The 18,568-nt window shown below is 38.6% G+C and overlaps 1 protein-coding gene across 2 annotated transcripts in view; it reads left to right on the forward strand.

The window, feature by feature from the left end:
• The window catches only part of MRAS (muscle RAS oncogene homolog), a 123,251-nt gene that overhangs the window by 97,838 nt on the left and 6,845 nt on the right, over positions 1 to 18,568 (forward strand). For both annotated transcript variants that reach the window (XM_043994688.1, XM_043994687.1), the window contains 2 exons: positions 5,788 to 5,887; positions 12,420 to 12,499. In XM_043994688.1, the coding sequence (XP_043850623.1) occupies positions 5,788 to 5,887; positions 12,420 to 12,499 (180 nt within the window). The remainder of the gene's footprint in view (positions 1 to 5,787; positions 5,888 to 12,419; positions 12,500 to 18,568) is intronic.

The following is an 18,568-nucleotide window of genomic DNA, read 5'->3' on the forward strand; positions in this document are numbered from 1 at the left end:
AATTGTATAATCATATTTCCTTACTCTTTTCTATAAGAGAGCATTCATAAAGTACAGTTGGGCAGTGGTGGGGAGAGAGAGGAGAGAGGAGAGTGTTGAAGAAGGGGGAAGGGTTGGGAAGAACACTTAAGAAAGTTAGAAAAGCTTAAGGCAGAGAAAGGAATAAAGAAAAGAGCAAGAGGATGGTGGGTGGCGAGGGAGGGAGGGGAGGGGAAGAAGGATCCATATGAGCCATTTTCACTTGGTAGGAAAAAGTGGGTTGAAATGAAAGCCTTTCCAAAATAATTGTTTTGCCTTATTTCCCATCCTTTAAGGCCTACTAATGGTAATATTCTATGCCTCAGATTCTCCCCCACTACTTCTAGTGGTGATGCCTAGCTTTTTAATACAACACAGAACAAAGAACCTTTGGAGTATAGAAGGCAAGCATGTTTCTGGAGCTAGGAGTTGGGGGGAGGGGGTGGTGCAGCTGATGGTTTGCCTGGGCGTTTAAATTTAAACTTCTGTTGCTACTTTAGGGATACCAATGAAAAATAACAATGCATTCACAAAATTCCAAGCTCCTTGAACCTCGTGAATTCAAGTTATCAGACTCCTGGAATCAGGTTTAGAATTGGAAGAGACTCTAGAAGCAATCTAGTCTAACTTCTTTATTTTACAGTTAAGGAAACTGAGGCAAAAAGAGAAAAGAGAACTTGGCCAAGATCTCCCACTTAGTAAATAACATTTACTAGATCAGAATCCAAATCCTCTAACTCCAATCTAGAGCTTACTCCATTGCACATTTTGTTCATTAGTCTCAGTCGGGTTCTGTTCTTCATGACCCTGTGGACCTCTGTCCATGGGGTTTTCTTGCCAAAAAAATTGGAGTTGTTTCTCATTTCCTTCTTCAGTGGCAAACAGTGGTTAAATGACTTGTCCAAGGTCACACATCTAGGAAGTCTCTGAGGCTGGATTTGAACTGAGGAAGATGAATCTTCCTGACTCCAGGACTGGCACTTTATCTACCTGTACAACATAGCTGCACAACACTGCCTCATTTAATTTCTTTTTCTTTTTTTTTTCTTTTCTTTTTTTTTTTTGCAGGGCAATGGGGGTTAAGTGACTTGCCCAGGGTCACACAGCTAGTAAGTGTCAAATGTCTGAGGCCGGATTTGAACTCAGATACTCCTGAATCCAGGGCCGGTGCTTTATCCACTGCACCACCTAGCTGCCCCCCCCCCCGCCTCATTTAATTTCATTCAAAAAGTAAACAATTATACTTTCTGAACTAGTAAATATGCATTTAAAGCCAAGAAGTATGTGTCACTCACTTACTGATCATTTGGGTATGTTGCTCATGAACTTAGCCTGAAATAAACTTTTTGAGGTTACCTGTACCAGTGGTCTTCCACTCAAATTGTATGTTTAACTTTGTAGAACTCACCTATTGGTGCCACTTCTATCAAAATACCTCCTCTCAAAAACATGTCAATGACATATGCTACTGAACCAAGTTTTTGTGGTTGTCAATGACATATGCTACTGAACCAAGTTTTTGTGGTTGTCATTCAGTCATTTCAGTAGTGTCCAACTCTTTCTGATTCCATTTGGGGTTTTCTTGGCAAAAATACTGGAGTGATTTGCCATTTCCTTCTCCAGCTCATTTTACAGATGAGGAAACCGAGGCAAATAGGGTTGAGTGGTTTGCCCAGGGTCCCACAGCTAGTACAGGTCTGAGACTGGATTTGAACTCAGGTCTTCCTGACTCCAGGCCCAGCATTCTTTTCCACTCTACCATCTAGCCATTCTGAACCAAGTTTGGTACACACATATATAATGTGTCCATATTCAAGAGTATAAATGTATATTTATGCATGTGTATAATAAATGCATGTACATATATGTGTACCTGTGTATATATACATACATATGTGTCATTCATGTGCAAGTATATATGTGTATAGATATATCAATAAGTATATATGTGAGAAGCAGCATAAAGTAGTGGAAAGAGAACTGACCTCAGAGCCAGGAAGAGGTGGGTTCAAGTCCCAATTCTAATACATACTGATTGTGTGATTTTAAGTAAGTCCCTTAACTTTTTGATGCTCCAAGCCATGATCTAAGATTATAAGTTACACAGAAAGTACCAGTCTACTGGTAGAGGGAGTTTCCTCACCTGAGACATTCCTATATCAGTGAAACCATCATTTTGGTCCATATCCCTGTTACATATAGATGTACACATGCATGCACGAGAATATAGCCAAACATACATCGAGATGTCATGTTAATGTTACAATTGTGTGTGCACATATATACATGCATATGCATAACCATACTGCATGTTGTGTACAAATATTGAGTATTAACATACACATTGCGTGCACACAAATGTGTACATATACCACATGCACCTTGGAAGACTGATGGCAACTCAGTGGTGAATCTGAAATCATGGATCTAGACATTACCTAAAGCAACCCTGGCAGTTGAGTATCAGTCTTCTGGTACTAGCGCTCTCTCATTGTACATTATACAGACACCATTCCCACCCCTTAGGGCAAAATTGCAGGATTCTTCTCTAGCCCTTACAAGAAGGTGGAACCCAAAACATTCTCATCCCAAGACATATGTTTTGACATAATATTTTTTTAATGGGAGTAAAAATAGGGTGTTTCCATGGGAGCATTGCTTCTGCTCCAGGGACAACAACACTTTTAAGAATAAGAAATGAGGAGGGAAGAAACAAGAAAAGAAACTCTCCACAGTCGTTTTTCCTCCTCCTGGCACATCAAAGGAAAATCATACATATTCCAAAAGAACTGGCCTTAGTGAATCTCAGAAAAACTAGATCAGGCTCCATGTCAAGGACTGTGTTCACTGATCATTCAAAGGATGGAATAAAGATGAAAGAAACTCCTGAGAATCAAACCCTAACAGTTGTTTCCCTCTTGCTGCATATTCTCCTCTCCATTTGGCTCAGGTAATAAAATGGCTTTGGCCAGGATTGCAGCTAGCATCTGGCTTCACTCTGGATTCATCATCAAGATTAAGAGAGAATTAAAATGGTTATTTTAACCTTCCAGACTCAAGACCTCATTTCTGTAAAATGAAGGCTTTGGTCTAGAAGTTCTCTGAGCTCCTTTCTAGCTTTATAATTCTAATGTAGGTCAATTTTTCAGAATCAGGTTATAAGAACCAGGCTTCTACACAAGCCTATAACACTTGCTTTTGTTATGGTTCTTCAGTTGTGTCTGAGTCTTTGTAACCCCATTTGGGGTTTTCTTGGCAAAGATACTGGGGACAGCTAGGTGGCGCAGTGGATAGAGCACTGGCCCTGGAGTCAGGAGAAGCTAAGTTCAAATCCAACCTCAGACACTTAACACTTACTAGCTGTGTGACCCTGGGCAAGTCACTTAACCCTAATTGCCACATAGGAAAAAAAAAAAAGCAAAGATACTTGAGTGGTTTTGCTATTTCCTTCTCAAGCTCATTTTACAGATGAGGAAACTGAGGCAAATGGGGCTAGATGACTTGCCCAGGGTCACACAACTAGTAAGTATCTGAAGCTGGATTTGAATTCATGAAGATAAATTTTCCTGATTCCAAGTCCAGTGCTTTATCCACTGTGCTACCCAGCTGCCCCTATAAAACCTGGTTATTCCTAAAACCTCATTGTTTTATGAGATAAGACTTAAAGTGAAAGTGCTTTCTTGCTTCCATTTATAGTACTGAGACAAATCACAGAGTAAGACAAGATCTTGGATACCATCTTTCTTCCTTCCTTCCTTCCTTCCTTTCTTTCTTTCTTTCTTTCTTTTTTTTTGGTGAGGCAATTGGGGTTAGTAGTAAGTGTTAAGTGTCTGAGGCCGGATTTGAACTCAGGTACTCCTGACTCCAGGGCCAGTTCTCTATCCACTGCGCCACCTAGCTGCCCAGATACCATCTCTTCTTAATGAGAATGACCTCCAAAACATACCTGACAAGTCTCTCCTGTCCTCTGCTTGAAGACCTAGTGTGAGGGATAACCCACTGCCTTCTGAGGCAATCTATTCTCTTTTTGGCACTTATGTGCCAGGGATCATTTAGGTAACATCCAGATCCATGATCTCAGATTAACCACTGAGTTGCTATCAGTCTCCCAAGTTATATGTGACATATGCACACATGTATGTGTGTATGTATGTATATATATATATATATGCACACAGACTATGTATATACACATATTTGCATCTAATTGCTTGGAAATGTATCCTTACATGAAGCCAAAAAACTGCCTCTTGGCAAATTCAACTCATTGTTTCTAGTACTTCCTTCTGGGGCTAAACAGAACAAGTCTAGTCTATTTTCCTATACGTGAGAGTCCTTCAAATCCCTGAAGACTGCTGTCATGTTCCCTTGTCCCATCTCCTTTCCTCAAGGTAAAACATCTTCAGTTCTATCAGTAGTTCTTTGTATGGCATGATTGAATTCCATCACTCTTTGTATGGCATGATTGAATTCCATCACTCTTGACATCCCTGGCCTCCAGATACTTTCCAAGTTCTCAACCTCCTTCCTAAGATTTGGTGCTCAAAACTAAAGAAAAGACTACAATCTGGTGTGACCAGGACAGAGTACCATGGAATAGGATCATAGATTTCAAAATAGAAGGGACCTTAGAAGTCATCTGGTGCTTCAATTTACAAGTGAATAGACTGAGACAAGGGAAGTAGCTTGCCCAAGGTCACACAGTAGTAAATGGCAGAGTTGGTATTGGAACTCAAGGCTTCTGACTCCAAATCCATTGTATCGCAAAGCCTTCACAGTCCTGGACAGCATACCTTTTTTTTTTTTTTTTTTTTGCGGGGCAATGGGGGTTAAGTGACTTGCCCAGGGTCACACAGCCAGTAAGTGTCAAGTGTCTGAGGCTGGATTTGAACTCAGGAACTCCTGAATCCAGGGCTGGTGCTTTATCCACTGCGCCACCTAGCCGTCCTCCAGCATACCTCTCTTGATGCAGGCTCCCATGTGATTTCATTGACAGACTCATATTGAGCTTATACATTTTCTCCCACTTTATAATTTTCCCAAGACTATCCCTCACCATCCCCTTACAGCTTATTGGTAGTCATCTAGTCCTTTGATTCTCCTTCTGTACTTGCTTAGCTTTAAGCCCTTTCCATGCCTATTAACAGTCCCATTGTTGGGTGAGCATTAGTAGTGAAGAAAGATTACACCAAAATTAGTTAAGTTTGTCTGGTTCTTTTGGGGGGATCAGAAAGGATAGAAGATGTGGTGTGATAATGAGATTAAAACTACAGTCCTAAGTAAATTGAACTTTCTAGATTAATTTTGGATTTCAGTTTCCCATATCCTCCCTGGCTCCCAACAGCCTAGGCTTTTAGCAATTTGGCCCCTGAAAATAGGTCTTGGGGAATAGGGAGGCCAGAATCTCTCTCTTATGTCCAAATGTGGTTGCTTTGTGTCTGACTTTACCACTGTTAGTATTATGTCAGACTAACCACTCATACTTAATAGCTGTGTGGCCTTAGACAAGTTACTTAACCCTGTTTGCCTCAGTTTCCTCATCTGTAAAGTGAGCTGGAGAAGGAAATGGCAAACCACTCCAGTATCTTTGCCAAGAAAACCCCAAATGAATCAGAAAGAGTTGGACATGACTGTAACAACTGAACAACAATAAACTAGCCACTAGATATGTTTATTATTCCTTGTCTTTCTGAGGTCAATAATGGATGGCGTTTGATACATCTGTATTTAATTGTGGTGATATGTTTTTCTTATCCCCTTATTTCTCAGGGAGTCCTTTCCAATGATCTTGGTGGCCAACAAAGTTGATCTGATGCACTTGAGGAAAATCACCCGGGAGCAGGGAAAAGAAATGGCAACAAAACACAATGTAGGTTGCATGGGTGTATTTGGTTTGGTGGGAAAGAGGAGCAGTGTCTAAAAATGTCTAAAGGAAGGAAGCAAGGTTGAAATAAATCCTCATCCTTCTCCAATGGTCTTGGAGATATAAAGAATTCCGTTTATTTGTGAATAACAGAAAAGAAGCTCCAGAAACCAATTCATCCAACTAAGGAAGAATTAAGGAAGGAGAATGATGGAATTTTCTGGAAAGGAGGATGATGATGATGATTTATAAAGTGATTTACAGTTATCAAAGTGCTTTACAAAAATCTCACTTAATACTTATAACAACCCTAGACTATTAATTAGGGTTATTATTATCCCTGTTTTATTATTAATATCCCCATTATTATTCCTATTTTATAGAAGAGGAAACTAAGGCAAACAGAGGTTAAGAGACTTCCCAGAGTCACACATTTAGTAGTAGGTGGAATCTGAACTTATCTTTCTGATCTGAAACAATCATATTGTAAAAAGAAAAAAAAAACTTTTGCTAGAAGTCTAGAGAGGTCTTGTAACAGAACCAGAAAGTAAGTATTTTAACTCTGAGGTTATTCCTATTTTCATTTAAAACAATGTAGTTAAGGAGAATGGGGAGGGAATTATTAATTATTCCTCATGCTAACGTGATATGCAGCCTCCTTCATAGAGATATTTTTGGTAGCCTTCTAGTCACTTTGCTTTGTAGAATCTCTTGGCTCCTTCTCCATAATTTACTCTTGCTTCTTTTATACAGATTGACTCTTCTGCTAACAGCAGATATGGTAAAGAATTATATACAACCCTCTATTGTAGAGGGAGCATTATGTAGTGCATGGTTCATTGGGTAGAGGGAAGTCTAGGGAGGAGGAAAGAAGGAAACCCCACTTGCCAGAAAATTGGAAGACCTGGGTTCAATAGATGTGTGATCCTGGGGAAATTACTTCACCTCTATACATAAGCTTCCTTATCTGTAAAATGGGGGGAATAATACTTATGCTACCTATCTCACAAGGCTGTTGTGAGGAAAGTATTTTATAAACCACAAAGCAAAATGGAAATGTGAGCTGCTATTATTGAGTTCAGCTGACTGTGAACATTAGCTCAGTCGGTTAGAGGGCATGAGTTCAAACCCTGTACGGGCCAGTATTTCTTTCTGTTCCTTAGCCAGAGACAACACACCTTCACAACCACCCCCAGCCAGCCACCTCATAAATGTATGCCTTGGCTCATAAGGGGAACCAAGTGAAAAAATGGATGGATTGGTTCAAAACCCTTCTCTTTGTTGGGAAAATGACTCAACGTACATACACTGATTGGGTAGGCTCTTCTTATATGAAAAGAACAGTGTGTTTTCAGTCCAATTTCCCTCTATACACTATATATATGTATATACATATGTATGAAAATGCAGAAATGTGCATATTGGATAATAGTATTTAATATTATCTATATAACATAATATTATTGCAGTATTGAATATTATCTATGAAAATGGAACTTTTAAAGTAAAAAAAAAAAACCCTGTGAGCTGCTAAAACAGTCCTAAAAGGAGGACCTGGAATGAGCCAAAGTCTGATCACAGTTTACAAAGATTATAAGTGCATTTATTGCCTGAGAAGAAGCTTGCAATCTGGAGCAGAGAGACAATTTCTCAACTGCTCAAAAGGAAGTTGGAAAGGAGTGAGATAATTATACATATTTGAGGTATTTATGACTAAGTAAGGGTGTTAAGGGAGAAACACAATAGATTGGGACATTAGGAAAATGGTGGTCCAGTGAGAAGACATCTGCAAGCACAACAATTCAGAAAGTAGGATGCTGATCTTTCGATAAGTAAGGAACCAAGATATCTGCTGCTCTATGAGCTGGTCAAAACTGGTTTCAGCATTCACAGGCATCTTTGAGTTCAGATAATGTTTACTCGAAAAGGATCACTAGTAAGTCAAGCAGTCCTGGGCTTCAGAAGTCCTCCTGATTGGCTAGTTGTTGATCTAGTCCATTGTCTGGTTCCCCTGTGAAAAGGAAATACATAGACTAAAAGTAGATTTTTTTTTTAGTTTTTCAATGAAAGAAGAGCCTCTGGTTTGAGAAATTTAATTAGCTCTTACACTAGTCACTTGTTGTCCATGTAACCTTGGGCAAATCACTTATCCTCCTTGGGCCTCAGTATCCTCATTGTAAAATAAGGGTGTTTGATTAGAAGGCTTCTGAGGTCTCTTTCTGCTCTAAATCTATAATCCCATGAACCTCTGTCACTTAGAGGGGACTTCCAGACACAGAGTTCTTCACCATTAAAATAACTGAACTGAAATTTTATCTGTTTTCAAGTTAATAAGACAGTTATTCTATCAACTGATCTCCCATCCACCCCCATTTCATTAATAGAGCAGGGCTTCTTAATCATTTTTGTGTCATGGAACCCTTTGGCAATCTAATGAAGCTTATGAACCCCTTCTCAAAATAATATTTAAATCCATAAATAAAATACATACAATTAAAAAGGAAATTAGTTATATGAAAGTATAGTTATCAAAATAATCAAAAAACAAGTTTACAGACCCCAGGATAAGAACCCTATAATAGAAACCATAAAGTACCTCACAGCCCAGAATGATAGTATCCCTAAGACTTTGTTCAGAATAAAATGCTACTTTTTATTTGCCCATTTTCCATCCTTTAAATTCTTTTGCTGATTTATAAAGATCTGGAACAAGGGGTGTTATCAAAGAAATATATATGGGCAAAAAAAAAAACCCAAGATGGGCTGGCCATGTGGAGAGAATTGGGGATAACTGTGTTACTTTGCTGTCCTTATGATGTGATGATAGAAAGACACAGGAGAATAGAGTACTGTTAGCTGAGACGCTTCACCTGGTTTCCCCTACTGCCTTCTGCCAATGAAAATGTACTGGAAGGCAACCAGACCCTGCCATCCAGAGGATTTTATATCATGTGGTTATTTTTTCAAACTAACTTTTAGATTCATAATCCTAAACCTTTCAGTTTTGAAGATAGCTATCAGGTTTTGTTTGTTTGTTTGTTTTTGTTTTTTCTTTTTTCAGGGCAATGGGGGTTAAGTGACTTGCCCAGGGTCACACAGCTAGTGTCAAGTGTCTGAAGCCAGATTTGAACTCAGGTCTTTCTGAATCCAGGGCCGGTGCTTTATCTACTGTGCTACCTAGCTGCTCCTAGCTATCAGTTTTAATGACAGATATCTTCCCCAGGCTAAATAAACTAAGTTCCTTCAACTTCTCTTCCTCTGGCTTACTTTCATGTCCTTTACCATCGCAGGCACGCTCATCTGGGTACTCTCTAGTTCGTCAGCAGCCCTCTTAAACTGTGATGCCTAAGACTGAACACAAAACTCTAGGTGTGTCAGAGTGCAATAAGATTAAACTTCTATTATTGTAGCCTAAAATTGCTTTGGATTTTTTGAGCTACTGTGTCATACCATAGACTTACTGGATTTCAGTCAAATAAAATCTCTTTTCATGCCAACTTCTTTTAAACCATATCTCCCTATCTTCTATTCATATGGTCTATTTCTACTGGGTTTCATTTCTTTATATTTGGTCCATCATTCCAACCTGTCTGGATATTTTTGTTTCTTGACTCAACATATATTAGCCATCCCTGGCCCAGCAGTTGTGTATCATCTACAGGTTTTATTGGTAGGCCTTGTACATTTTCTTCCAAACCATTGATAGAAATCTTGAATAGGAAACGATTAAGAACCTAACCTTGTAGTACATTCCTAAGATCATTTGTGCTACCACTAATAGCAAATGCCAAATAGCTGTCACTATTAGAGGCACAAGCCCAAGAATCCCAAGAACAGCAGCACCCGTCCCTGGCCACTGATCCTGTTTCTGGCCCAGTTTCCATAGACATCATCTGAGGAAGCGAACTTTGGGAAGCTATAACCTGGCAATTGTCCCTGCAGCTCTTGCTTCCTTAACAACCCTAGCTACTGAAGACCCAGAGAAGAAAGTAAGAGACAAAGAGAACAAGAAAGTTCTCACTACCCAAATCCTCACCACTGTCACGTATTTAAATATCAGGAGGAAAAATATGGTTTTATTAAAGGAAATGATACCAAAGAAGATACTTTACCAACTGCCTTGCTGCTATATTCCAAGGACCACTAAGTCTTTCCATACATCTTGTAGTTGACAACTCCAGGATGTACAGTCTCCCCATTAGAATGTAAGTTCTTTGAGAGCAGAGACTGTCTTATTTTTTCCATTTTTTCCATTTGTAGCCTTGGTGCTTAAGGCCATGCTTTACACATAGTAAATTCTTGATAAATGCTTTTCCATTCATTCATTTGCACTGGTTTTCCTCAGTCAAAACTCAGCCAGCCTTACATCTTCTAACCGAACAATCACACATTTCTCCATCTTTTCCACAAGAAATGTCATCCAAAGCCTTGTTGAAATCACAGTTCACAATGTCTATAGATCCATCGGTCTCATTAGCTCTATCAAAAATAAAAAGAAAGCAAGTTAATTTGGCACCAAAATGAAGGGATTTGACAGATAATCTGTCGAGTCCCTTTTAGTTAAAAGCCCAATGATCCATAACTTTTCCTTAATGTATGGGTTGGCTCTTACTGGTCACTGCTTCCCTTAAGGCTCACAAATCACCTATTTATGGCATTTTGCCCAGGAAACATCAAAGTAATCACTTTGTCGTCAACCCTCACTTTTTCAAAATCAGGCTTTATTTTCTCTTCTATAGGCATCTACCATCTATTACTAATGGACAAAGGTTCAAAGGGCCTCTTTGCAAATGAATCGGACATCAAGACAGTGCCATCATTTGGATTAGGCAATTTTAACTGACCTCAAGAAGCTAGATGTTCTCTTTGTCTTTTTCTCTATCGGGGGTTCAGTGCTTCCATGACTAGGTGGGGATTTTTTGTTTGTTTTTGTTTTTGTTTTTTTGTGGGGCAATGGGGTTAAGTGACTTACCCAGGGTCACACAGCTAGTGTCAAGTGTCTGAGGCCAGATTTTAACTCAGAGCTTCCTGAATCCAGGGCCAGTGCTTTATCCACTGTGCCACCTAGCTGTCCCAACTAGTTGTTTTTTAAACCTTCCTATGTTAGAGATCATTCTCTTTGAGAGAGAAGATATAGGCAAAATTGGAGCCAAGTAATTTTGCTTTCTCTCCATTATCTGTTAACTTTACTTAATCTACCCATAACAGTAGACCTGTGCTCCAGAAATATCTTCAAAAGGCAATTTTTGTCATCCTTAACATTTTCAGGAAGCTTTAATTCATAATAGGCTTTTTGCCTTCCTGTCACATTCCCTGAAATCTAAGTATTTATACTTAATTATGTCACACTCCTATCTTTTCCATATATTCTTTGTAAATCTATACTTATTTTGGGTCTGTTTGAATGTATTCCATCTTCTTCCACTTCAGAATAAGAGATATTTGTACTTTCAAAATTTTATTATTGAAGTTTTTCATCCCTGTTGAACTATTTTCCTCCCCTAAGTCTCTGGGTTCGTGTCTTATCTTTTCTCTACACTTCTGGAAATCCACTTTCTTAAAGTCTATGGTGGGCATTAGCTCAGTCATTCCTAACTTAGGTATTGTTTATTTCAAGGTGGCATGTTTATGCTGTCCTAAGGTTCCTAACATTTCTACTTCCCCAAGTGGTTCTTGCTTGCTCATAATTAAGTCAACAGTAACATTTATCTCCTTGTTATTTCCTCTGCCTTTTTACAAGATGAAAATGTCAGTAAGGAAAATCACTATTATATGCCCTAATTTTAGCAGAATAAGACTTTTAATATATGCCAGGTAGTGGAAGTTCCCCTACCCCCATCACTACCACATCTTGTCCCTGTACTAGCTTTGTAATCTATGTCATCATCTATATCCTCTATTTGGGTAGGTGGTCCATAGTGAACTCTTACAAAGATATAACTTCTATTGCCATTCTACCTGGTAAAGGAATGGTCTTAGATGACTAGTGATCTCATAGTGATACTCCAAAATATACCTGTGAAAAAAGGAAGGGAGGGAAAGGAATAAGCATTTATATAGTGCCTGCTATGTACCACACACTATATGAAGTACTTTTTAAACAAATATTACACCATTAGATCCTCATAATGACCTTGCAAAGTGTTATTATTATTATTCCAATTTTACAGTTGTGAAAACTGAGGCAAACAGAGCTTAAGAGACTTGCCCAGGGTCATTCAGCTAGTAAGTATCTGAAGCTGAATTTGAATGCCAGACTTCTGGACTATGCCACCAACTATGTCACCCAAAGGTGGCTTCCTAGCAATTGGGCAAATACACACATGCTTATTGGCGGCAGGGTGATGGGATCAGAACTGTGTCTTAGAGAATTGACTAGACATAGAAAGGTTAAATTATTTTCCCAAACAGTACAGGACCCACATGAATTCTTAGTTAGTATTGCTTAGTAAAATGTTAAGAATCTCTAAATTAGAAAGATGCTTGATGAGTATGTTTGTATTTTTCATTTTTATAAAGCTGAGATTTTATATTGCAGATTCCATACATAGAGACCAGTGCTAAAGATCCACCACTAAATGTTGACAAAGCCTTTCATGACCTTGTTAGAGTAATTAGGTAAGTTGTAATGCCATTCTCTTGGTAAATAGCAATATGTGTAAAGTTCTTTGAAAACTATAAAGCTACATATAAAAGTTATCTATTATTATTACTGTGTCATTAATAAGGGCCTTGCTTACAGCTTCTTGTTTTGTTTCACATGAAGTTGGCTATGGAATTACTTTCAAATTATATTAATTTTTAATGTTTGAATGGTATTAGGTTATGTAGGGACACATCTCTTAATTGACCATGAAAGTAATTAATAACTAAACAGTTTACCATCCATTTGCAGAATCCTCATAAGGAATTCAACAGCATTGAACACTAGAGAATCCACCTTTTAGGATACTTTTTTTTTTTGACCAGGGTCACCTCTCTGAGGCCGGATTTGAACTCAGGTACTCCTGACTCCAGGGCTGGTGCTCTATCCACTGCACCACCTAGCTGCCCCCTTTTAGGATACTTCTAAGGAAGAATATTCTACATTTCAGATGCTAAACATTTCATTGTAACATGGGGCAATAAATGTTAGAAGGCAGGCAATCTATTATCTCAATTTTCTCTACCAAGACTGGAGGGGTGAGGGAGTGTGTGGTAGAAATAGAATGCTATATATTAACACTATGTTCTATTGTATTTTCATTTATTTTGTTAAATATTTCCCAAATGAATTTTAATCTGGTTCTGGCCAGGACTTGGGAGTGTTGCTGGCCATGTGTTTGAGGGCTTTGCTTTAGGGAACTCTGTTGCTGGCCATGTGTTTGAGGGCTTTGCTTTAGGGAACTCCAAATCCTTTCACATTTGGCTACAACCTCCCTTTCCAGCCTGATCTCTGGTAACTCTCCTATGTATTCCATCCACTCTATCCCCATGTCCTGGACTACTTACTGGCCATTCTTAGAACATCCCTTTGTTTTTCTAATTCCTCACTTTGGCTCATCCCATTCTTTTTGCCTGGAATGCTGCTAATGCCCTCCTTCCCCAAACTACTTTATATTCATTTCTATAGCCTGTATATACTTATGTATGCATATTATCTCCTCAGTTTGAATATAAACTCCTTGAGGGAAGAGACTTTCAATTTTGTCTTTGTATCTTCATTGTTTAGTGTAATGCCTGGCACATAGGAGACACTTAATAAATGCTTGTTGATTGATGAATTGATCATTTAACGGGAACAACAGTCTGTAGTGACCACAGAAATTACAAAATAAAATAAATGTATTTGAAGCCATAAAGTTTTGGCTTCCCAACATCACTATTCTGAGCCCCCCCCCCCCAAAATGTGTTTCCTACCTCTTTCCCTTCTCCTTTCAATCCAATTCAATCTAACGAACATTTTCTGTGTATAGAGCACCATGCTAGACCCTGGGCAATTAGCGGACCAGACCTGTGATTTCACTGATATAAGTGAAGTCCCTGGGGCAGTAGCCTCTACCAATGCAGATAAACCCCTTCTCTGAAATTTGTCACCTTATAGAATTGCCTAAGATACTGAGATGTTAGATGACTTGACCCAGGTCACAGGGTCAGTATGTATCAAAATCAGGATTTGAACCTAGGTCTTTATGGTTTGTATCAAGCTCTCTAACCATGCCTCATTTATATAACTGAAATCTGAGATCTATAAATGCCTCCAATGAAGCCATGTATGTAAAGTACATAGAAACCCTAAAGCACTATTTAAATATCAGTTATTTTTTGTGAGATGCCATCCCTGTCCTTTTATAGCTTACAGTCTAGAGAGGTGTGGGGGGGTAACACATATAGAAATAGCTGCAATACACAATATTACATGAGAGTATTACAGAATAAAGTTTAATGTAATGTCTCAAGAGAAAAATATTATCTTTTGGTAAATTAAGGAAAATCTGGAAAGAGCTTTTTAGAGCCTTCTGGGACTAGGCATTTCTGCTACTCACTGCCCCTGCTGGTGAATTCATGCTACTGGTTGAGGTTGTTGTTTGTCCTTCGTCCTCAAAGAGGACTATGACAGATGTCATGACTTGCACTGAATTGGATTTAAGTGAGAAAGAGCTGTGCAAAGTCACCGCCTTACTTTCTCCTCCAGAATGATCTGGGTCCAGTGGCAAGATATATATCAGGATGATTGGAGATGGCCCCAGATGTTTAAGGCAATTGGGGTTAAATGATTTGCCCAGGGTCACATAGCTAGTAAGTGTCTGTGGGGAGATAAGAATTCAGATCCTCCCATCTTCAGGGCTAGCACTCTATCTACTGTACTACCTAGCTGCCCACTGGTTGGGGTAATGATGTCAGTGTAGAGATAGTCTTGGGAATTAGAACTATACACCAAAATCCACCCCAGGAAAACACTGAGTGTTATTTATATTTTTAAAAAGATTAAATATTTGTAGCCAAAGAACTCTAGGCTAGTTAGTTGACTTTATAAGCTATCATTTTTAAAAGTTGAGCGATACAAAATTCAGAGGAAAAACAAACAAAATCTAAATAAAAGCAGAAGAATTTGTTACAGATGTACCTTGACACATGCCCTCTCTCACACAGCCCAACAGCTGGTTTTTACAGTCATCAGAAGCTTTCCTTCAATATTACAGTAATATATTCTACCCTTTTCTTGTGAGTCTAAACTGCCATTGCTTTGAAGCATTATGTACGGCACATATATATTTACCTGCCAGTATATGGCATAGGTAGTATGGTTAGCAGAGGAAGGGCTGGATTTGAAATCAAAGGACCTGGCTTGAAATCTCAGCTCTGCTGCTCGTTGCTTGGGTAATTTTGAATAAAGTCACCTGATGTCTCTGGGTCTCCGTTTCCTTGTTTATAAAATAAAGAGGTTGGATTAGATGATTACTAAACTCCATTACACATCAAAATTCCTGTTTATTAACTGACTGGCTGGTCCTAAAATACTTACTTTAAGGGGCCATGGTTTCATGCAATGAATCCATATTACTTCCTCTGGTGCTGATCAGATGCTCCATTAGAAAAAGCCCTGGTTTTACTGTCAGATGAACTGGGATTTGACTTCTTTTTAAAAATTTATGTAGAATTTTCCCCCACCTTACATGTGAAACATCAATTTTTAAAACTTAATGTTCAAAATTCTCTTCCTTCCTCCCTATTCCCCCCTTAAGAACTCAAGCCATTCAATATAAGTTATACATGTGTAATCGTGCAAAACATAGCAGACAAAATAACTTTAGAAAAAGGAATGCAACAACAACAAAATATACTTCCATCTATATTCAGATACCATAATTTTTTTCTCTGTAGATGGATTGCATTTTTCATAAGTCCTTCAGAGTTGTCTTGGATCACTGCATTGCTGAAAGTAACTAAGTAATTCTCAAAAGATCATCTTACAATATTGCTGTTATTTTGCATACAATACATTTCACTTTGCATCAGCTCATATAAGTCTTTCCTGCTCATCTTTATATATATATATATATATATATATATATATATATATATATATATATATATAAAACTACATTTATATAGTACTTTTGTTTGCAGGGCAATGAGGGTTAAGTGACTTGCCCAGGGTCACACAGCTAGTACGTGTCAAGTGTCCGAGGCCGGATTTGAATTCAGGTCCTCCTGAATCCAGGACCTGTGTTTTATCCACTGCACCACCTAGCTTTCCCCATATATAGTACTTTAAAGGGAGATTTCCTTACAAAATACCCATGAGGTTGATTATTACAACAACAATAATAGCTAATATCTATATAGTACCTTATACCTGACAAAGAATTTTCTTCTCAATAGCCCAGCAAAGTAAGTACCATCCTCATCCTCCTCATCTTACATTGCTCTTACTGCTGCTTCAAATTTTTCCCCAGTTACTATTGTTGTTTCCCTCCATCCTATTTGCTTCCCATGATATTTACTTTATTTTCTATATTCTTTTACCCTTTCCCTCCTCAAAAGTGTTTTGCTTCTGACTGCCCCTCCCCCAATCTGCCCTCCCTTCCTTCACCCCTCTCCCCTTATTCCCTTCCCCTCCCACTTCCCTACAGGGCAAGATATATTACTATACTCACTTGAGTGTGTATAATATTCCCTCTCTGATGAGAGTAAGGTTCATTCACTCCACCACTCCTCCCCCATCTTCTCCTCCACTCTATAAGCTTTTACTTGCTTCTTTTATGTGAGAAATTTTACCCCATTCTACCTCTCCCTTTCCCTTTCTCCCAGTGTAATCCTCTTACCCCTTAATTTTATTTTAAAGATGCCATCATGGGGCAGCTAGATGACACAGTGGACAAAGCACCCACCCTGGACCCAGGAGGACCCAAGCACAAATCCAGCCTCAGACACAAGACACTCACCAGCTGCTTGACCCTGGGGCATGCCACCCCACCCTGACTGCACCACACACAAAAATGATAAACAAAAAATAAAGGCTTTACCGATATCGTTCCTTCATAATCAATTCCTACCCATGCCCTCTCTCTAAATATCTTCTTTCTCCTTTGTTTACCTATGGCCACTAATTTGGCTTGGTCTCTCAGTTGATTTGGGTTTTTTTATCCTAAAAGTATTTTATTATTTTCCACTTATATGTAAAGATAGTTTTCAACATTTGTTTTCATAAGATTTTTAGTTCCAAATTTTTCTCCCTCCCTCCCTTCCCTCCCCCTCCCCAAGACAGAAAGCAATCTGATATGTTATATATGTATAATCACGTTAAACATATTTCTGCATTAATAAAATTATGAAAGAAGAATCAGAACACAAGGGAAAAAACTCAAAAAAGAAAAAAACAACAAAGTAGAAACAGTATGGTTCAATCTGCATTAAGAATCCACAGTTGTTTGGGGGGGGTGGGGGTTGAAGTTTTTTTCACAGTTCTTTTTCTGTCTTAAGTTCTTTGGAATTGTCTTGGATCATTGAACTGCTGAGAAGAGCCAAGTCAATCACAGTCGATCATTACACAATGTTGCTGTTACTGTGTACAATGTTCTTCTGTTTCTGCTCACTTCACTCAGCATAAGTCCATTTAAATCTTTTCAGGTTTTTCTGAAATCTGCCTGCTCATCATTTCTTACAGCACAATAGTATTTCATTACATTCATATACCACAACTTTATTTAGCCATTCCCCAATTGATGGGCATTCCTTTGATTTCCAATTCTTTTTTGGCCTCTCAGTTGAATCAATGACAATAAACCAACTGTAGCCCACAAAATTTCAGTCTGTAACAAAAGTCACTGAGACAGAGCTCCAATCAGTTTATCAGGGTTACTGGTGTTCCCTAATCAACTGGGTTCAAGATCATCCTCATGGTCAGGGACCCTTGTGCTTGAGGGAAATTGCTTTTATAGCCTTGAGGGAATACCAGAGGTAAAATGAGATGGTAGAATTCCATGGTTGGTCAATTCCAGAAGTGGGGAAATCTTCTGGTTGGCTAAAGGGAATAAATGTCCGTCAATCATGACCACTTTGTGAACAGGTCTTTCACAGGTCATTAGCTATAGGTCATCAACTACAGGCCATCCCAGCAGGGCCTTTCCAAATATCATAAGAACCTGTCAACAATATCTCAGGGCCTTCCACAGGTCATAAGACCCTACTGTTCAACCAACAGTATCCTAGGGTTCTAAGACATTGTGGTTTTGATGCAAAGGTCACTAGAGAGTAGGCAGCAGTGATTCACAAGGATGAATAGGCAAATGAACCTTATTTCAATCACTACATTGAGAAGGGGTGAGGCATGGAACAGTGTAGCAATTACATTCTTATCACAGACCTAACTTAATACAATATAAACCTAGCTGATAAATACAATCCAACTAATATAATCATCAATACATAGTAAATTAACCAATCACAGCATTAAATGACATTAATTCAAACTTAATCCTATTCGACTTCCTTCACTAATATAGTTACTGATACCCATCAGATCATAATGAACTGAGTAAATGCTGATTAAATTGAGTAGGAGTATCAAAATTTTCTTCACACAGCTGTCTAACTCAGGTCAACTGCAGACCTCTCTGAGCCTCAAATTTCTTCATCTGTAAAGTGAAAGGGTAGGAGTATATGTAAGGACCCTTAGGAGAGTGGAAAGAGTATTAGTTCTAT

Source organism: Dromiciops gliroides, chromosome 3, assembly GCF_019393635.1.
Source record: "Dromiciops gliroides isolate mDroGli1 chromosome 3, mDroGli1.pri, whole genome shotgun sequence".
In the NCBI taxonomy this organism is placed as follows: Eukaryota; Metazoa; Chordata; class Mammalia; order Microbiotheria; family Microbiotheriidae; genus Dromiciops; species Dromiciops gliroides.